Source organism: Ranitomeya variabilis, chromosome 8 (assembly GCF_051348905.1).
Source record: "Ranitomeya variabilis isolate aRanVar5 chromosome 8, aRanVar5.hap1, whole genome shotgun sequence".
Lineage (NCBI taxonomy): Eukaryota > Metazoa > Chordata > Amphibia > Anura > Dendrobatidae > Ranitomeya > Ranitomeya variabilis.
In genome coordinates this window covers 184,627,058-184,649,933 of record NC_135239.1, presented here as the reverse complement: position 1 = coordinate 184,649,933, position 22,876 = coordinate 184,627,058, and the positions used below count along the sequence as shown (strand labels likewise).

The following is a 22,876-nucleotide window of genomic DNA, read 5'->3' as shown; positions in this document are numbered from 1 at the left end:
CTGCAATGACACCTACAGATCACGATGTGGTGGGCATAACAGAAACCTAGCTCGACGAAAGCCATGACCGGGTGACAAATGTGGAGGGTTAGAACACATTCAGAAAGGACAGGAAAGACAAAAAAAAGGGGGAGGGGGAGTATTTCCGTTAAAGCGAACTTGTCACGTGAAAAAAAACTCTAACCTGCAGATATGAGGTTAATCTGCAGGTTAATAGTGTTATGAACATGCCCGGCGCCTAAACTTATACTCCCATCTCCAGGAGGAAACAAGCTTTTGTTCCTCCCGGTAGTGTTTGGTGTTCAGTCGGGGGGGGGGGGGGGGCGCAAGTTCAGTCAACACTCTATTTATAGAGAGCTGCGGCTGTAATCATACCTTCGACCCTGACTGACAGCCGGCTCTAATGCTAGGAGTGCTGCCAGTCAGTGCCGGGGGTGCGGTTACAGCCACTGCTCTCTATACACAGAGCGGTGACTGAACCCGCATCGGTGCTGCCCTGTGACTGGAAGCCGAAAGCTGCTGCGGGAATAAAGTGGCAGTCTAAGTGCCGTCGCCGGGCAGGTTCACCCCATATCTGCAGGTTAATAGTGTTTTTTCACATGACAAATTCCCTTTAAATCCTGCTTAAGACCTGAGCTCAATGACGACATTGGGGGAGCTGTGACAATGTAGAGTCAGTGTAGGTAAATTTACGTGAGGATGGCAATAATGGAAAGCTGCTAATAGGAGTTTGCTACAAGCCTCCTAATATAGCTGAACAGTTAGAGGATGAAATGCTGCAACAAATTAAAAAAAGACAGCAAATAATAATACTGTCCTTATTCTGGGGGATTTTAAGGCTGTGTGCACACGTTGCATTTTTGCCGTGCGGACTTGACACAAAACCTGAAGCAATCCTGATGCCAGCAAGATTCAGCATCGGTTATGCTGCACCTGTGTATCTTCAACCACATGGGTCCACTGCATCCTGATGAAGCAAGCAATGAATAGCCTGTGAAAGACCTGGCTATTCATTGCTTGCGTTGAGAAACACGTGATGGTGTCTCCGCGGCTTTTCTACATGCATTTGCATATTTCCCTTAAGGGATGGGGGCAGTGTTCTGGATCACTGCGGTGAGAAAACACGTGATGGTGTCTCCGCGGTGTTGGTTGTTTTGATCTCCCAGAGGTCATTCATCCTTATGTTTATAGTCCTTTACTAGGCACTGCTCCTAATAGCCAGTTTCCTACTCCACACTGATGAGGGGCAAATACCCCGAAACAGCTGTCTGTGGATGGATACCATGTTTTGGCATAGGTGGTTTTCCTTTATTGGATGCTGCCCTTCCCGTGGTTGTTCCTTCCCGGTGAAAGACCTGGCTATTCATTGCTTGCGTTGAGAAACACGTGATGGTGTCTCCACGGCTTTTCTACATGCATTTGCATATTTCCCTTAAGGGATGGGGGCAGCGTTCTGGATCACTGCATTGAGAAACATGTGATGGTGTCTCCGCGGTGTTGGATGTTTTGATCTCCCCGAGGTCATTCATCCTTATTTTAATATCTGCGGAGGTTGGCACCCTAGGGGGGGAGCGTTTTGGCGCCCCCGCTCCACAATGGCTTTCCCTAGGGACCCTGTTGCACCCTACCACCACTAAGGAATCCCCCTACCCACAGGCTATAGGTCCACTAGCAATAAACAAAGATATTTACTGCACTAAAGGAATCCTAGACCCCAACACATTAAAAACAATAGTATATGTAGAACACATGAGGCATATTCATGGCACCTTAGTGAAGGAGTATAAATGACTTTATATACAGAAAGCACTCCATTTAAGTAGATTCATTCGATAAACATCATGTTGGCTTAGAGAATTAACCAACCATATTGTCTCCTTTCCCCTAGAGATATCCTAAACGGACCTGCTAGATTCACAATCAAAGTGCAAGGGCAGTGTAAAACGCCCCTCATCCGTACATATTCCACCAACCACCACGGTTTCAATGTCCCAGAAATCGAGCACAATCCAAGCATCAGATAAGAAACCACGTGGTGTTACATAAATAGTTCAATATGATCACTTATCTCCCTTCATCTGCCATATGCCAAATAGGTTTTCACCACCTCAACGCGTTTCGCCCCATTTGGGATCCTCAGGAAGCTTGATATATTTGATATACAGATAATATGTGTCCCGATGCAGTGTAGTAGCTCTATCCAGGGCCTAGAATATATAGGAGAGGGGAGTGGCCAACAGTGAACAGCTGAGAGCCTTAAAGCAGGAAAGCTTCTAAGAGCTCTCAACTGAGCAGATTAACCCCTGCATTGCTAAAAGACACCTGCACCATTTAAAAGGAAGATGAAGTGCTTCTAAACAGTGCAGGAGTAGGAGAAATCAGATGCTGCAGTCTTCTGGCTCCTCTCTGTCACGGTAAACCCGTGACAATAGAGTGTCAGTAGTTTTCATATTTTTCAGCATGGGCCCTGGCAACTTGGAAGTGTGCATTTGTGTGCCTCGTCTTTAGGAGAGGGCACCTTTGTGGGCGACACCCAGTCATGCCATTCCTCTGCAGTGTACGTTGTATTGTGTCATGGGAAACACTCACCTTGGTTTTGGCTTCCTACTTCTTTCTCCAACTGCACTGAACGAATGTATCATTCATTCTTTATGGGACTTGTCTGTAATCGTATTGTGCATTTAGCAGGGCTTAAGGGAATTCTTTTTGTTACACATCAAATCTGTAGATGCGCTCACTAATTAAACTTTGGTTAGGGCAACTTTAAAATATAATAATGATAATGGTCCTGCCTAGTGACACGTTTATTTTATGGGCTTTTGGAAAAAGGAACAATGCCGGTCATTCAAGGGTTAATTCTTTGGAACACAGAGGGACTTTCTAGCCAATGAAGCATCTGTAATAAACTCTTTTGGTTATTTACGGCACCTGTGCTGATGTCATAAAAGAAGGTTCCGGAACTACAGGTAATTCATCTGGATGTATTCATACGGATGTATGAGCCGCTGTACTTGATGTATCTGGAGACCTGGAGCTTCATCACTCTATAATCTATGAGGGAGGTAGGGGATACCGCCTGGGCAGCGAGATCAGCCATATCGCCTAGCCAGCCAGATCAAACTAACCGTAGCGATCAATGGGGTGACAGATGTGGTAGCCAGATCTCCCTCACGTTCGGTACTAGCAGCCTTCACTTTTATGTGTACGGCCTGGAGAGGTCACATTAGGTTTCTCCATTCGACGCTCACAGAGGGCACCGGCTTTGACCTTCTCCATTACTGTCTCTGTTCTGCTGATGTAATGTGTAACCTGTGTGACTATTCTCACTGTAAATATGATATAATGTACAAATTCTGGTACAATTTGCTGTTACGTGTGGGCATTAACCTTGTAAGCCCAAGGGAACGGCAATCCTCCAGCCATGGTTCCCTAGAGGTTTCCTCCACAGGGGTTTTTCCTCTCCTGAGTGTTGAAGGATGACTCTTCGTGAGTCGAGGGTTTGCCATTTTCAGTGTCTTTTTCATACCAATTGGCCGATTCTGAATTTCAGACACTGAATGAAATAATAATAATGTGATTTGTAATAATATTTGGTCAATTTAACATCCAATAAAAGTGTTTTGTGCGTTTTTTTCACAATCTTGGGTTGATGGGATATTCTTGGGAATCAGGATCCGGCATATATGATCAAGCCATGAAGCCGGATATGGAGTCGGAGCAGAGATGTGTGCTGGAAGAAAGGACGGAGCAGAGATGACAGTTACTGCACAATTGGCACATGTTCACAGTCTTGCATTCAGATAATGGGTGTGATTCAGTGCCAGACTGGGACTAAGGCCGGGGTCACTCTTGCGAGTGCAATTCGAAAAACTTGCACGAGTCTCTCACCTCAATATCCGGCACTGCCGCCGACACTCAGGACCGGAGTGTTCTGTTGCATAGAAATGCATGCAGCCATATGCTCCGGTCCCGAGTGCCAGCCGCAGTGACGGGTATTGATGAGACTCGTGCAAATTTCTCGCATTGCACTCGCAAGTGTGACCCTGGCCTAAAAAGTAGCCCTGGCACACAAAATTCAACGTCCCACATACAATAAGTGTTTTCGACCCAAATCGCACAGCACTGACCGGTCGTGTTAAATTTTGCTTTACTTGTTACACCACTTGCTTAAATGTGTTGGATAACCACTTTAAAGGGAATGATCGCTACTTGGGCAACCCCTCACTCAACCCCACTCAATCCAAATGTTCTCCCCTTTTAAAATAATCAAACTTATACGCATGTCCGGTTCTGGCGCCATTGCATTGCATCGGTGTTGGCACTCTGATCGCTTACCAGCATTACGTCACACGATCCCTGTAGCCAAGCAGTGCTAGCTTCACTCTACCCGCTTTCAAACATATCACATACATCCGAAGGAAGAGATAGAGCAGCAGCACATCTGTGTCACAGTACCGCCATTTATTCACCAGCCAGCTGCGGGTCTCCTGACCTGAAATTTACAGACTCATACAGTTTATCACAAAAGTGAGTACACCCCTCACATTTTTGAAAATATTTTATTATATGTTTTCATGGGACAACACTGAAGATCTGATCCAATGTAAAGTAGTCAGTGTACAACGTGTATAACAGGGTAAATATGGTGTGCCCTCTCAATAACTCGATACACAGCCAGTAATGTCTAAACAGCTGACAGCAAAAGTGAGTACACCCCTAGGTGAAAATGGCCAAATTGTGCCCAAAATGTCAATATTCTGTGTTATCACTAGTGATGAGTGAGTATACTCGTTGCTTGGGTTTTCCCGAGCACGCTCTGGTGGTCTCCGAGTATTTGTTAGTGTTCGGAGATTAAGTTTTCATCGCCGCAGCTGAATGATTTACAGCTACTAGCCAGCCTGAGTACATGTGGGGGTTGCCTGGTTGCTAGGGAATCCCCACATGTAATCAAGCTGGCTATTAGCTGTAAATCATTCAGCTGCCGTGATGAAAACTAAATCTCCGAGCAGTCACAAATACTTGGAGACCACCCGAGCAACGAGTATACTCGCTCATCACTAGTGATCATCATTATTTGCAAGCACTGCCTTAAGTCTCTTAGGCATGGAGTTCACTAGCGCATCACAAGTTGCCACTGGAATCCTCTTCCCTCCTCCATGACGACATCACAGAGCTGGCGGATGTTAGAGAAATTGCGCTCCTCCACATTTCATTTGAGGATGCCACACAGATACTCAACAAGGTTTAGGTCTGAAGACATGGTTGGCCAGTCCAGCACCTTTACCCTCAGTTTTTTTTAGCAAGGCATTGGTCGTCTTGGAGGTGTGTTTGAGGTCATTATCATGTTGGAATACTGCCCTGCATCCCAGTTTCCAATCATCATGGGATCATGCTCTGATAATGTCAGCACTCAGCTGTCCGCTTTACCTTTGCTTGTTTCAAAAAATAAAGGGGGGGGCAAAATATATTACACAGAATATAATAACTGACAACCAGCACAGATTCATGAAAGATAGGTTGTGTCTAACCAACATGTTGGGTTTCTATGAAGAGGAAAGTACAAATCTGGATGTTGGTCAAAATGATGATGTGATTAATCTGGACTTTTAAAAGGCATTTGATACTGTACCACATAACAGACTTATACTGAAGCTCTAGAAGGGAAGGGGCCAGGGGAAATTATATGCAGATGGGCAAAAAAGAAGTTAACAGAAAAAAAAACACCTTGTCGTAAATTAGATATTCTCTAGAATGGATAAAGGATGCAATGGGGATGACAAGCAGAGGCATAACGATTGCGGATGTGCAGGAGTTGGGCCCGCCGACACAAGTGACTATTTAAGCTAGATGTGAACTCTCAGACGCACATTCAGCTGAAATGAATTGCAGAGCAGAGAACCCACAGCTCCCTGCACTTCAATACAAGGCACCAGAAAATCAGAGGCACATGGCAGTCACATCATGCACCGCTCGTGACGTCAGCTGCCAGCCTCTCCACCGCCTATGGAAGAAGATGTTGTATGTTGTGTAAATGAGGGAGAGCATTAAGAATTGTTTATTTCTTTTTAAATGTGCTGGAAAAGAGCAGCAGAATGGGAAGGTGGACATTATTTCAGGAAGGGATCCCCCCTACACTGAATCTTCGGTGTCTTCAGCTCTACAGCAACAGAACTTACAACCGATGCTCTTCAGAACAGAAGTACTTGGGTATTCTACTTATAAGAAAGCTAAGCAGCAGTACTCAATGTTAGTCAGCAGCTGCAAAATCAAACAAGATTTAAGGAGTATATAAAGAGACTAGCGTTGGATTGATACCTACCAAGGACCTTACAAAGGACCAAGGTACATTCATTACGTGTGGAGGAGAGGCGATTCAGGCAGCTAAATATTGAAGGGTTCTACAGCATATTTACAGCAGATACTATATCATCTTTCCAAAGACATACAGATAGGGAATGTAGATTGTGAGCCCCAATGGGGAGAGTGATGATAATGTCTGTAAAGCGCTTCAGAATTAATGGGGCTATATAAGTGAGTAAAATAACTAAATAAAAGAAATAAACTTTTGAAAAAGGGCCGAATGCTTTTTCTCACAACAAATGGCATTATGGGTTATAAATAATCTAGTGATAAAGGTTGAACTTGATGGACATGTGTCTTTTTCAATCTATGCAACTATTGTTTGTGAGTCTCATCCGTGCCTATAGATGGACATCTGTGGTTTGCTCAGTTACTGTTTTAGGCCCCCTTCTCACGTCCTGATATTTCTGGTACTGGTAAAACCAGTACTGGTGCTCTCCGTGTCCATGTGGCTGTATATAACATACGTATGGCATCTGTGTGCCGCATCAATGTGACACGTACAGGCGCCTGGGGAAAAGCAGGACAGTTAGCGCTGTTCCCAGGCATCGGGTGCTGATGCTGAATACATCATTGTCATTTGGTCTCCCTGCGATCAGCGAGACAAGGTGACACTGATTAGACTGATAGTCAGCACTGTCCGTCTGTGTATCGTGCGTATTAGGCCGGGGACACACACAACGTATAAAAAAACGGTCCGTTTTTCACGGACGAGAATCGCACAAATGTTTCCAAAACAGTGATCCGTGTGCAGTGCGAGGATGCGATTTCCTCGCATCAAATGATCCCTTTGACATCCGTGTGACATCCGTATGGCATCCGTATGCCGAGATTTTCACGCAGGCTTGCAAAACCGACATCTAATGGATTTATGTGCTCAAATGTTCGCTAAAACATATATACAGTATATATCTATATATATAATTGTCTAAGGGTTTTTCCGTCTGTCTGTCTTTCTGTCTGTCTGTCTTTCTGTCTGTCTGTCTGTCTGTCCTGGAAATCCCGTGTCTCTGATTGGTCGAGGCCGCCAGGCCTCGACCAATCAGCGACGGGCACAGTATCGACGTAGATGTCATAATGGTTGCCATGGCGACGATGATGTCATAAAGGTTGCCTTGACCAATCTGCGACGGGCACAGTCTGCCACGAATTCTGGAATCATCATTGTCCATATACTACGGGGACATGCATATTCTAGAATACCCGATGCGTTAGAATCGGGCCACAGTCTAGTGTATATATATATATATATATATATGTCATTGAGACACATATATATATATTCTGTATTTATATTTAATTCAGCACGAGATATGTTAAAAGCCGGTAATTCAATTGCCGGCTTCTCATTTCTCCTTCCCAAACCCGACAGGATATGAGACATGGTTTACATACAGTAAACCATCTCATATCCCCTTTTTTTTGCATATTCCACACTACTAATGTTAGTAGTGTGTATGTGCAAAATTTCGGCGCTGTAGCTATTAAATTTAAGGGTTAAATTGCGGAACAAATTGGCGTGGGCTCCCGTGCAATTTTCTCCGCCAGAGCGGTAAAGCCAGTGACTGAGGGCAGATATTAATAGCCTAGAGAGGGTCCATGGTTATTGGCCCCCCCGTGGCTAAAAACATCTGCCCCCAGCCACTCCAGAAAAGGCACATCTGGAAGATGCGCCTATTCTGGCACTTGGCCACTCTCTTCCCACTCCCGTGTAGCGGTGGGATATGGGGTAATGAAGGGTTAATGTCACCTTGCTATTGTAAGGTGACATTAAGCCAGATTAATAATGGAGAGGCGTCAATTATGTCACCTATCCATTATTAATCCAATTGTCTGAAAGGGTTAAAAAACACACACACATTATTAAAAAGTATTTTAATGAAATAAACACACAGGTTGTTTTAGTATTTTATTGTTCTCTCAATCCATCCGGAACACCCTCGCTTGGCAAAATAATAAACCCACAATATACATACCCTCTCTGATGAACTGTCAGGTCCCACGAGGTAATCCATCTGAAGGGGTTAATTATTTTACAGGCAGGAGCAGTGCTAAAGCACTCGCTGGTGTCTGTAATCCCCTGGGTGATGAAAGGAAAGCTGAGTGATCTGTACTTACATTGAGTTGCGGTGAGGCGCCCTCTGGTGGATGTTCTCATGAACTGGAGCCTTGGAAAAGTTCCCACGCTCGAGTTCATATGAGTTCATCCACCAGAGGGCGCCTCACCGCAACTCAATGTAAGTACAGATCACTCAGCTTTCCTTTCAGCACCCGGGGCTTACAGACACGAGCGAGTGCTTTAGCGCAGCTCCTGCCTGTAAAATAATTAACCCCTTCAGATGGATTACCTCGTGGGACCTGACAGTTCATCAGAGAGGGTATGTATATTGTGGGTTTATTATTTTGCCAAGTGAGGGCCTGGAAATGGATTGAGAGAGCAATAAATTATTAAAGCAACCTGTGTGTTTATTTCATTAAAATACTTTTTAATAATGTGTGTGTGTTTTTTAACCCTTTCATACAATTGGATTAATAATGGATAGGTGTCATAATTGACGCCTCTCCATTATTAATCTGGCTTAATGTCACCTTACAATAGCAAGGTGACATTAACCCTTCATTACCCCATATCCCACCGCTACACGGGAGTGGGAAGAGAGTGGCCAAGTGCCAGAATAGGCGCATCTTCCAGATGTGCTTTTTCTGGGGTGGCTGGGGGCAGATGTTTTTAGCCACGGGGGGGCCAATAACCATGGACCCTCTCTAGGCTATTAATATCTGCCCTCAGTCACTGGCTTTACCACTCTGGCGGAGAAAATTGCGTGGGAGCCCACGCCAATTTTTCCCGCAATTTAACCCTTTATTTTACACGCTACAGCGCCCACATTTTGCACATACACACTACTAACGTTAGTAGTGTGGAATATGCAAAAAAAAAGGGGGATATGAGATGGTTTACTGTATGTAAACCATGTCTCATATCCTGTCGGGTTTAGGCAGGAGAAATGAAAAGCCAGCAATTGAATTACCGGCTTTTCTCTAACACCGCTGCGTATTTCTCGCAATGCACACGCATGGTCCGTGTGTAATCCGATTTTTTATCGCACCCATAGACTTGCATTGGCGAGTCTCGGCCGAGATACGCTGACAATCGCAGCATGCTGCGATTTCACTCGGATCCTGAATACGGTGGAGAAAATATCGGATGATGGGAGCTGCACCATAGATTAACATTGGGCCGAGTGCTATGCGATTTTTTATCGCATAGCACTCGTCCGTATTACGGTCTAGTGTGACCCCGGCCTTAAATAAATAATTAAATAGAAATAAAAATGGTGTGGGGTTCCGATGAGGTTATATTGAGCACCTGGTGCCTGGGAACAGAGCTAATTGTACTGCTTTTCACAGGCGCCGGTACGTGTCACACTGATGACACGGATGTCATTCATGTGTCATCAGTGTGCACGTGTGGCTGTGCTGCCGGTAAAAAAAGGACATGTCAACGTGTTTTGCACACGGACACACGGTCCTTGGAAACATACTGATGTGCGCAGTCCATTGGAATAGGTCTACTTGTGTAAATGTCTCCGGTAAGTGTGGAAACTGTCACCACATATACCGGAGATACGCATGTGTGAGGAACGCCTTAGGGCTGTCCCACACGTCCAGATAATTCCGGTACCGGAATAAATCGGTACCGGAGTTATCCGTGTCCGTGTGCCTGGGAACTCACGGAGGCCATACCTGCGGCACACGTGTGCCGCCCGTATGGCGAGTGGGTACCACACGGAGCGTGTGGTACCCACTCTGCATGGTGCTGAAGCTGCGATTCATATCCTCTCTGCAGTAACGTTTGCTGCAGAGAAAATATGAAGAATAGTGTTAAAAATAAAGATTTAGGTGTCCGCCGCCCCCCCACCCCCTGTGCGCCCCCCCGCTGGTCAGAAAATACTTACCCGGGTCCCCCGTCGGCTGTCGCTCCTTCTTGGTCTTGCCGCGGCTTCTCCTGCATGCGGTCACGTGGGCCCGATCATTTACAGTCATGAATATGTGGCTCCACCTCCCATAGGGGCGGAGCCGACTATTCATGATTGTAATTGATCGGCCCCACGTGACCGCATACAGTAGGACGCGCGGCCAGACCAGGAAGGAGCGACAGCCGACGGGGGACCCGGATAAGTATTTTCTGACCAGCGGGGGGGGCGCACAGGGGGTGGGAGGGCGGCGGACACCTAAATCTTTATTTTTAACACTATTCTTCATATTTTCTCTATAGCAAACGCTGCTACAGGGAAGATATGAATCGCGGCTTCAGCACCATGTGGGGGGGACAGCGCTTACTGTAGCGCTGTCTCCGGCACGCACACGGACCCCAGACGGAGAATGTCCGTGTGAGGTCCGTGTTTTACGCGGACCCATTGACTCTATTGGGTCCGTGTAAAACGTGCGCTCCCACGAACACTGACATGTCTCCGTGTTTGGCACACGGAGACACGGTCCGCACACGGTCCGCAAAAAATCAATGACATCTGAACAGATGCATTGATTTTTATGGGTCTACGTGTGTCAGTGTCTCCGGTACGTGAGGAAACTGTCACCTCACGTACCGGAGCCACTGACGTGTGAAACCGGCCTTATTGTGTGCCTGTTTCTGTTCCTATTACATTAATTACATGTCACTTTGTGAACATAAAAAGGCACAATTGTTTCCCACGCTTAGAATTCTGAAAATATTATCATATGTAAAGAAAATGTTCCATATGTCACAATAAAATGTGAATATTTTACCTCAGTATTTGTAAGCCCAAACCAGAAGTGGGTGATAAATACAGAAGTGGTGACGTGTTTCTTTTAGGCTGGGGTCACACATGCGTGTTTTACGGACGTAAGAGCGCAGAAACTACGTCCGTAAAACTCGCATAACATACGGCACAATTATTCTCAATGGGGCTGCTCCTATCAGCCGTATATTACGGATCCGTAATATACGGCGTTCTACGGCCGTACAAAATCGCAGCATGCTGCGTTTGTCAGCGTATTGCGCAAATAATACGCCAATGAAAGTCTATGGGGGCGAGAAAAATACGGATTCCACACGGACCAGCAGTGTGACTTGCGAGAAATACGCAGCGGTGTTAGTGAAAAGCCGGTAATTCAATTGCTGGCTTTTCATTTCTCCTGCACAAACCCGACAGGATATGAGACATGGTTTACATACAGTAAACCATCTCATATCCCCCTTTTTTTTGCATATTCCACACTACTAATGTTAGTAGTGTGTATGTGCAAAATTTCAGCGCTGTAGCTGCTAAAATAAAGGGTTAAATGGCGGAAAAAATTGGCGTGGGCTCCCGCGCAATTTTCTCCGCCAGAATGGTAAAGCCAGTGACTGAGGGCAGATATTAATAGCCAGGAGAGGGTCCACGGTTATTGGCCCCCGTGTGAAATAAACCGCTGTGTTTATTTCATTAAAATACTTTTAAATCATGTGTGTGTGTGTTTTTTAACCCTTTCATACAATTGGATTAATAATGGATAGGTGACATAATTGACGCCTCTCCATTATTAATCTGGCTTAATGTCACCTTACAATAGCAAGGTGACATTAACCCTTCATTACCCCATATCCCACCGCTACAGGGAGTGGGAAGAGAGTGGCCAAGTGCCAGAATAGGCGCATCTTCCAGATGTGCCTTTTCTGGGGTGGCTGGGGGCAGATGTTTTTAGCCACGGGGGGGCCAATAACCATGGACCCTCTCCTGGCTATTAATATCTGCCCTCAGTCACTGGCTTTACCATTCTGGCGGAGAAAATTGCGCGGGAGCCCACGCCAATTTTTTCCGCCATTTAACCCTTTATTTTAGCAGCTACAGCGCTGAAATTTTGCACATACACACTACTAACATTAGTAGTGTGGAATATGCAAAAAAAAGGGGATATGAGATGGTTTACTGTATGTAAACCATGTCTTATATCATGTCGGGTTTGTGCAGGAGAAATGAAAAGCCGGCAATTGAATTACCGACTTTTCACAGATATCGCGCTGAATGAAATCTAAATACAGAATATATATATATGTGTCTCAATGACATATATATATATATACTGTATATATGTTTTAATGAACATTTGAGCACATAAATCCATTAGATGTCGGTTTTGCAAGCCTGTGAGAAAATATCGCAGTACGGATGCCATACGGATTACATATGGAGGATGCCATGCGCAAAATACGCTGACACACCCTGCCTACGGATCAATATTTTGGGAACATTTCTCCGTATTACGGCCGTAGTACGGACGTATAATATGTGGCGTATTGTCTTACGCCAAGTGTGACCCCAGCCTTAAATAAATAATTAAATAGAAATAAAAATGGTGTGGGGTTCCGATGAGGTTATATTGAGCACCTGGTGCCTGGGAACAGAGCTAATTGTACTGCTTTTCACAGGCGCCGGTACGTGTCACACTGATGACATGGATGTCATTCATGTGTCATCAGTGTGCACGTGTGGCTGTGCTGCCGGTAAAAAAAGGACATGTCAACGTGTTTTGCACACGGACACACGGTCCTTGGAAACATACTGATGTGCGCAGTCCATTGGAATAGGTCTACTTGTGTAAATGTCTCCGGTAAGTGTGGAAACTGTCACCACATATACCGGAGATACGCATGTGTGAGGAACGCCTTATTGTGTGCCTGTTTCTGTTCCTATTACATTAATTACATGTCACTTTGTGAACATAAAAAGGCACAATTGTTTCCCACGCTTAGAATTCTGAAAATATTATCATATGTAAAGAAAATGTTCCATATGTCACAATAAAATGTGAATATTTTACCTCAGTATTTGTAAGCCCAAACCAGAAGTGGGTGATAAATACAGAAGTGGTGACGTGTTTCTTTTATACTTTTCCTCTGATTGTTCCACTCCTGGTTTGGCCTCCAAATACTGAGGTAAAATACTGACCAAATACTGAACATGTGAACATGGCCTTACACTTCTTGCAAAGTAGGTGTCATATTATAAATAAAGCTGCTTTGTTTTTGATATTTCCTGGCTTTGACAAAACTTTATTGATACAGTCATTACATGCATTTTTTATGTGTTTCCGCCATGGAAACGCACTAAAAACGCATGTGTGTTTTTTACCCTTTGGGTTTTCCATATGTAATGGAATTCTATGGAGAAAATCTGCACAGAAAACTCAGTGTACTCGTCTTTGAGACAGCGTCAATAAGTCACCAAAAACTCATTGTGGTCACTCAGCCTAGAAGTAAAAAAGTGACAGCACTCGGATGACAGAAGGATGGAATCCACGTGCCGTCGGTTTTCCAACCGACCCCTTGATTTGAATGAGTGAAAAAGGAGCTATGACTCGGATCAAAAATGGACCTCTTGTTCTTTTTTGTGCTTTTGCTTTTTCGCAGACAGTCGATCTGATTGATGGAGTGATGGAAAACCTGCATCGATAATTGCAGATTATAAAACTAGACATTGAAGATGTGGCTCCGATAAAAATGGCAGCTTATGTTATTCCAGTGCAGAAGCTATGTAGCCATTTATTGTGAATGATTGACACTGTACAGGAAAGCTCATACCGCCGCACAGTAGCCATAATTTGCTGTGACACAGACGGCACATTGACCAGTTATTCACTAGGGATGTTCAAATGACATTTTTTTTCACACAGACTGAGTGTCCATGTGAAAAAAAAATTGCATCATGCATTTGGACTCTTCCATTGTTTGGATGAGACTCTCCCAATAAGTCTATGGGTGCAGCCAAAAAATCGAATCCTATACGTATCATCTGTATTGGATACATTGCTATTAGTGATGAGCGAGCGTGCTGAGATAAAGTGTTATCTGAGCATGCTCTGGTGCTGAGTGACTTCGGCGTGCTCGAATAATATATTCGAGTCCCCGCAGCTGCATGTCTAACGGCTGTTCAACAGCCACAACACATGCAGGGATTGTCTGTTTGTTAGACAATCCCCGCATGTGAGGCTGTCGAACACCCGCGAGACATGCAGCCGCGGGGACTCGAATATATTATTTGAGCACGCCGAAGTCACTCAGTTAGCACCAGAGCATGCTCAGATAACACCTTATCCCAGCACGTTCACTTATCACTAATTGTTACTATTAGGCTACTTTCACACTAGCGTCGTGCACTGCACATCGCTATCCGTCGTTTTGCAGAAAAAACACATCCTGCAAAAGTGCTTGTAGGATGCGTTTTTTCTCCATAGACTAGCATTAGTGACGCAGTGCGACGCTTTGCCACACGTCGCAACCGTTGTGCGACGGTTGCGTCGTGTTGCGTCGGTCCGTCGCCACCAAAAAACGTTGCTTGCAACGCTTTTTGGTGCGTCGTGAACGTCTTTTGCGACCGCACATGCGTGGCCGGAACTCCGCCCCCGCCTCCCCGCACCTCACAATGGGGCAGCGGATGCGTTGAAAAACAGCATCCCGTTGTGCAGCGCAAACAACGCTAGCGTCGTTGCGTCGGCACATCGCATCGCAACGTGCAGCGCACGACGTTAGTGTGAAAGTAGCCTTAACTGTACATGATCATATATGCTTTTTTCACTGTTGAAAAAAATGGATGACATTCGAATATAAAATATGGATACGCGGATACTTGAAGGGGGGATGTGGATGGGATACGGATGACAATATGGAAGAAAACCGAGGATTTTTCATACTCTTGTCTGAACCTGGTGTAATACGAATGATATATTACAGCCTCCTTACAGTTTGGGAAATTGCAGTATCTTTTTTTTATCCAATGATTGCAAACTCCTCATAAAGTTCTATTAAAAGCTCATTCAGACATCACTTTTTTTTTTCCACGTACGAAAAAAACAGACTGAGCTTCATCAGTGATTTTCATTAGAGTTTGGTTCGAGTTTTTCTACCTGTCAGTTTCTCCAAAAGTTTCTCCTATCGGTCAGTGAAAAGAGAACAGCACACGATGGCATCCCTGAGTGCTGTCCAATTTTTCCACTGACTCGTGGACTTGCATTAGTAATTTTGATCTGACACTCGCATCTGTGATTTTGCACAGACAACTCAGTCCAATGAAAAACTCTGACATGCGCACAGGCCCATAGACTATTGTAGGTACAAGTGCTAGCCGTGAAAAAAGTGAAAAGGACTCCTATGGGAAAAACTGACATGTAATAAGGCCTCTTTCACACTTACGTCTTTTTCCTCCCGTCGAAATCCGTCGAGTTTTGAAAAAACAGGATCCTGCAAATTTTTCTGCAGGATCCTGTTTTTTCCTATAGACTTGTATTGGCGACGGATGGCCATCTGTTTCATCCGTCGTGCACTGGATCTGATGGAAAATAACTGTCCGTCGGGCGGAGAAAACGTTCAGAGGAACGTTTTTTCTGCACGTCGGAAAATCGCTCAGCGACGGGTCCTGCGCTGTCCGTCATTGGCTATAATGGAAGCCTATGGATGCAGGATCCGTCGCTGACCGTCACACACAGGAATCCAGCGACGTATCCCGTTTTTTCATTCTGAGCATGTCTGGAAGGATTTTGTAGTCCGGGAAAAAGCACAAATCTCTCTCTCTCTCGTAGTCTCGAAAGCTTGCAATTTGTTACCATCTTTTCAGCTAGCCATTAAAAGGTATCAACCACTGAGGACTCTCAATTCTAAATATTTTTGCACGCGGTTCACAAATTTTGCACAAAGACAAGATTGTTCATTATTTATGTCTTTGGCCTGTTACAGTGCAAAAAGTCAAATTTTTTTTGGTAAAATGTTACTAAAATTTAGCCAAAAATTTCTGGCATATATAAAATCAGTCCAGTATGGTGGAAATGGAATACATTTGTGCAAAAAATTTGCGACCTTTTGAAAAGTAGCAAATGATGAATCAGGTGAAAGCAAAACATCAGAAAATCCTAGTGGAAAACTGAAAAACAACAAAAACAAACAAACAGGTGAACATATAAAAGAAACTTTAAAAAGGAGCAGATGGAAAGATGAATATGGTGCAAAACGCTGAAAAATCTACAAAAAAAGAGGCACAAATGCAATTATGAATCAAGCCTCATGTGTCCAAAACCTGAGACATGCCTGTTTTTTTTTTCTGAGTCATTGATCAAATAGGTCTGTGAAAAAAAACGCCAGCTTTTTGCTGATTAATGGATGAATATTTATTTTGCTTATGAGAAAAACGGATAAAAGACTGATGATAAAAACAGACACACAGACTAAAGATAGATGAAAAACGCTCTAATGCAAAAACAAGCAAACAAATCCTTACATCTGTGTTAGGCTAAACAAAAAAAGTTTTAATCTGCAATGCGGCGTAAGACTTTATTTACACTTCAGTATGCCGAAAACATGAGTTTCTCCAAAGTACAGATTAGGTGTCAATTAGTGATGAGCGAATGTGCTTGGATAAGGTGTTATCTGAGCATGCTCATGTGCTAACCGAGTGTCTTCATCGTGCTCGAACAATATGCATGTCTCGCGTCTGTTCGACAGCCGTAACACATGGGATTGATAACAGGCAATCCCTGCATGTGTTGCTGTTGTGGCTGTCAAACAGTTGCGAGACATGCAGTGCTTGGGACTCAAACATATTCGAGCATGCCGAAGACACTCGGGTAGGACCCGAGCATGCTCAGATAACACCTTATCCCAGCACGTACGCTCATCAATAGGGTCAATCTTTCAATTATAGGTTTTCTCTGTACGTTCCACTCCTGGTTTTGGTGCAATGTCCGCATCCTGTTTCATTCTATAAATTGGTGTGGAGCCCCATCCTTAAAAAAAAAATAATTCTGCAACTATGTAGTCAGCACAAACAATGCAACCGTAAGTTCCCTTTATGCGTGACAACAATGTATCACTTTTACTATTTAATATTATTAAATTGGGAAGTGTCCACAACTAAGTAACTTTTTTTTTCCTATTTCTTAACCAGTCTCCCCAGTGTGATGACAGCTCGGAGGATCCCACAGTCCTCCCCTGCACTGGTGATTGGTCTCTGGCAGTGTGGGCTGGGGTTTGTCTCTGACTCTGTGATACAGGACAGGACTCTGCTCTTCACAGCTTCATCCACTGCAGCCAGGACTATGCTGCTGCATCTCAAGGACTCCTAGGTTTAATGCACTGGTTGCTTCTTTCCAGCAAGATACACAATCTAATTTGGCAAGCATTACATCCCTGCAGGGGGCCTTGAGCATGATGACTGGGAACAGACCCAATCTGCAGCCAGGGGCAGATGGTAAGTGTTTGCAAAACTTTTCTCTTTTTTTTAATATATTTATTTTTTCCCTTTAAATCCAATATGCCTTTAAGCCGCTTTTAGGAAACTGGATTTGTGCTCTTTGATTTAACCTGTGTTATTCCATGTCTGTTACTCACTGACTCTGGAACTCTACAATGGAAGGGGTTATTCCCAGGGAACAGCATGGCTTTGCCACAGCTGTTGGTTAATTTGCTGCCTACACCAGGGGAATCCTTGGCTGGATCCAGAACAGCCATTAATGCTGAATAACTAATGCAAAAGTCTGATAGAAAATCCTTTAGGATTTTGGGGTCTTTTCGTGTCTCGCTTCCCCGCCAGGCATTGCGTCGACTATTTTTCATGGTGATTGCAATCTTCGGGACATCTGACTTTTTGTATAGGGATCTAGCGGACAAATTCCTCTGTAGTAATATAAAGAGTATATTGTCCTTACTTCCAGCCTGAAGTCTGGACTAAAGGAGGAAGAAGCTGAGATCTAACTTATCATATAAGAACCAACAAATGGATTACTGTTAGATATTATTTAGCATTAACCCATTGGTGGGCCGAGAACAGAAAGATGGTAGCTGGGGAAATATATCACATAGAAGAGATTGTATTTGTTTTATTTTTGTTTTATTTTAAGTAAGGGCACTCCATATAGCTTTGGTGGGGTAATATCTAAAATGTTTTTTTTTCCTTTTTTGGGGGGGATATATATTTATTTTTTATTATTTATTATCGCGTCATTTATTCCATGGCGCTTCACATGTGAGGAGGGGTATACATAATAAAAACAGGTACAATAATCTTGAACAATACAAGTCACAACTGGTACAGGAAGAGAGAGAGGACCCTGCCCGCAAGGGCTCACAATCTACAAATATATATATTTTGACCTTACTTTAAAGTAAAATGTACCCCAATATTATATATCCTGTCGTTATATAGAAGACTCCCAATTTCAGGGACCGGGTTAATTATTGCAGCTACTATTCGCATAGACACCTGCTTTCCTAATTGTAGCATGCCGATGCAAATCTTTTAAATGGATTATTTCCCTCCTAAATGGCTGCCCGGTCATATATGATGCATGCCGAGTAATGTAGGGCTGTCAGATTAAGGGCAGCACTCTACCAGAATTATCATACTAATGTGATGGATCTCAGTACGAATATTTTGTCTTTTCTTTTGCCGTTCCATTAAATTGCATCTGTAGATTCCTGCGATTATGATATTGCAAGAGGAAGACGTACAAATATGTTCAATGCAAGGTAAGAGCGTCTTCATCCATAAATAGTTGGTTTTATTTAAAATACCATGCAAGTGATTTTTTTTTTTTTTGTGCAGAAATTCATGCAGTAAAATTGCAAATCACGTAGTAAGGGATTATTGTGGGGTCCAATTCTAGGGGGGCTCACACGACCTGTCTTCTCCACATCCGAGGTAAACGGTCCTATGTCTCTGATTGGAGTTTGATCCGTTTTTCTCGGATGTGGAGGGAATAAAAAAAAGTTTCTTCTTTCTGTCAGTCCGTGAAAATCAGACTGCACTGTGATGTCCTGCGAGTGTGGTCTCTTTTTTTCTTTTTACGCGGACCACTTGGATCAGCGACGTGCACAATCCCATGGACTATCACAGGTATGATTGCGATCCACCAAAACATATCACTTATCCAAGAAAATCAGTTGTGTGCACGAGCCCTCTGGGCTGATTCACACGACTGTAGTTTCGGTCCATGGTGAATGGTCAGCATACTGCACATGTTCCACGAGCAATGTTCCAAATGGACGGTGTGTGTCCATGTGGAGACAATGGCCGCCTGCTCCGTCAGACACCGTTTTTTGGACAAGAATCAGATGGCTTGCGTTGTGCCAAATGACACACACGTGCGCCCGTTCTCAATATGTTCTGGATAGGATATTCAAGATGCCGACAATTCCGCGCTCCTCCAAAATCAGGCCAGGGAATCAGAGTTCAGAAGAGTTGCATCCTTTATTCAGGGCTATAAAACTACGCGTTTCGTGGACGTCCTGTCCACTTCCTCAGGTACATAGCCAAACTAATTGCTGTTTTGGTAACTGGGCCCCTCTCTTTACCGTTTCTCGTTTGCAGTATGGACAGACATAGTCACACACGACTTACCTGCCATAGACTTCAATGCACGTTGCACGTGACTTCAATTGGCATGTGCGATTTGGTTACTTTTTATGCTGCAAACTAGTGGCACAACGACAAGTTGAACTATATTTTTTAGTGACTAATGTGAGAATTGTGTCACCCCAGCCTAAATCTGCAATGTTATTGCTTTCTTGCTTGTACTGTTAGCTTATTGGAATATTGCATGTGTGCATTTGATGACATCGATGTGCAATTTCCTTAGTGAAACCATAAAATTTTTTTTTTTTTTTTTTTTTTTTTTGGGAGATTACTGAAATCCAAGTAACATTCTTTCCCCATAGGGTTATTCCCATTTTCTTAGAAGCATAAAATTGCAAACTGCTTATAAAAACAAGTAACTGTGCAATTTACTTATTAAAAATCCTTTCTGCTCAAGATTGAAATATATATATTTTTTTTTTAACTCTGTTTACTGCATTTTGCGTATGTCACCAATAGTGATCAGCGAATGTGCTCGGATAAGGTGCTAATTGAGTGTCTTCGGCATGCTCAAAAAAAAATAAAAATGTTCCGGTTCCCTCGTCTGCATGTCTAGTGGTTGTTTTAGGCAATCCCTGCATCTGTTCCTACTGTCGAGCAGCCGCGGGGACTCCAAACATATTTTTCGAGAATGCCTAAGACACTCAGTTAGCACTCGAGCATGCTCAGATAACCCCTTATCCGCGCACTTTTGCTCATCACTAATCATGAAACATGCGCTTACAAGCTCTTTGCAGTAGAGCTTGTGTGAACTGAAGCTGAGTGCAATCGCTGGAGCACAATGTTGACTCCCGTTCTCACACAACTTTAGTGCCATTGTGCTTCCCATGCTGCAGAGGCAAAGCTGCCTCATGTAGCAGTATTTAGGAGTGCACAGTTCAGGACACGATGGTGACGTGATCCAAACTGTCAATTAAACAAGTGCACATGCCCCCTGCAAACAGGAAGTCTGGAGGCGGGGAGCGGTGCGCTCCTAAACAGACAAGATGGGAATATGTTCACATTAGCTTTTTTTTTGTTGTTGTTTGGCCTGTGTTATCCATGTGCACAGCAGAGTGTAGCTCGGCAGCACATGAACCAATTGTAGCCAATATGCTAGTGCACATGGGCAATTTTCCACATGGATCTCAAGTTCTCGTGTAAAATAATGGCTGCATGCGCTAGTCTGATCCACTTTACCGACCAGACTATTGCATGTAACTGGCTGCAAGCTCCACTATATGGACGAGTGTTTCTAGCAGCACCCAGAACCAGTAACTGCCATCATTGTGGACATGAGTGCTCCAATAAGTGGCGCGAATATAGCTAAGCGCGAGGCATGAGATCACAGTGCGACACTTTGGTTAAAGGGTTTGCTTTGGCACTACTGTCTTTGCGTTGCCAGAAAACATCTTGATGATCCACCAAGACTTTTTGGAGAATACTCATAATAGTGGATAATGAACTTACACCATCCAAAAAGTTCAAATTTTGTGTCGGAAGTCCCATTACATATGGCGTAGAAGTAACACAGCATTTCAGAAAAGGAGCATCATACCAACAGTAAAATATGGTGGTGGTAGTGTGGTGATCTGGGCATGTTTTGCTGCTTCAGCATCGGGAAGACTTGCTGTGGTAAATGGAACCATTGATTCTGTTGTCTACCAAAAAGTCATGAAGTAGAATGTCTGGCCATCTGTTTGTGACCTGAAGCACACTTGGGTTATGCAGGAGAACAATGATCCAAAACACACCAGTGAGACTACCTCTAAATGGCTTAAGAAAAACAAAATTAAGACTTTGGAATAGCCTAGTCAAAGTCCTGACTAATCAGATTGAAATGCTGTGGCATGACCTTTTGAAAAAGGCGGTTCATGCTTGCGGTTCATGCTTGGAAACTCTCTAACCCCTTCACCCCCAAGGGTGGTTTGCACGTTAATGACCGGGCCAATTTTTACAATTCTGACCACTGTCCCTTTATGAGGTTATAACTCTGGAACACTTCAACGGATCTTGGCGATTCTGACATTGTTTTCTCGTGACATATTGTACTTCATGATAGTGGTAAAATTTCTTCGATATAACTTGCGTTTATTTGTGAAAAAAACGAATATTTGGTGAAAATTTCGCAATTTTCCAACTTTGAATTTTTATGCCCTTAAATCACAGACATATGTCACGCAAAATACTTAATAAGTAACATTTCCCACATGTCTACTTTACATCAGTACAATTTTGGAACCAAAATCTTTTTTGGTGACGGAGTTATAAGGGTTAAAAGTTGACCAGCAATTTCTCATTTTTACAACACCATTTTTTTTAGGGACCACATCTCATTTGAAGTCATTTTGAGGGGTCTATATGATAGAAAATACCCAAGTGTGACACCATTCTAAAAACTGCACCCCTCAAGGTACTCAAAACCACTTTCAAGAAGTTTATTAACCCTTCAGGTGTTTCACAGGAATTTTTGGAATGTTTAAATAAAAATAAACATTTAACTTTTTTTCACACAAAATTTGTTTCAGCTCCAATTTGTTTTATTTTACCAAGGGTAACAGGAGAAAATAGACCCCAAAATTTGTTGTACAATTCGTCCTGAGTACGCTGATACCCCATATGTGGGTGTAAACCATTGTTTGGGCGCAGGGCAGAGCTCGGAAGGAAATGAGCGCCATTTGACTTTTCAATGCAAAATTGACTGGAATTGAGATGGGACGCCATGTTGCATTTGGAGAGCCCCTGATGTGCGTAAACATTGAAACCCCCCACAAGTAACACCATTTTGGAAAGTAGACCCCCTAAGGATCTTATCTAGATGTGTGTTGAGCACTTTGACCCAACAAGTGCTTCACAGAAGTTTATATAATGCAGAGCCGTAAAAATAAAAATCATATTTTTTCACAAAAATGATCTTTTCGCCCCCATTTTTTTATTTCCCCAAGGGTAAGAGAAGAAATTAGACCACAAAAGTTGTTGTGCAATTTGTCCTGAGTATGACGATACCCCATATGTGGGGGTAAAACACTGTTTGGGCGCATAGCAGAGCTCGGAAGGGAAGGAGCGCTATTTTACTTTTCAATGCAAAATTGACTGGAATTAAGATGGGATGCCAT

The 22,876-nt window shown here is 43.6% G+C and overlaps 1 protein-coding gene across 1 annotated transcript in view; it reads left to right on the top strand.

Annotated features, from left to right (window-relative positions):
* The first annotated feature begins 17,331 nt into the window (after window positions 1–17,331).
* The window catches only part of FGD3 (FYVE, RhoGEF and PH domain containing 3), a 256,971-nt gene continuing 251,426 nt past the window's right edge, over window positions 17,332–22,876 (top strand). Inside the window, exon 1 of the mRNA XM_077278182.1 lies at window positions 17,332–17,618. Coding sequence (XP_077134297.1) covers window positions 17,576–17,618 — 43 coding nt within the window. The 5' untranslated portion in view covers window positions 17,332–17,575. The remainder of the gene's footprint in view (window positions 17,619–22,876) is intronic.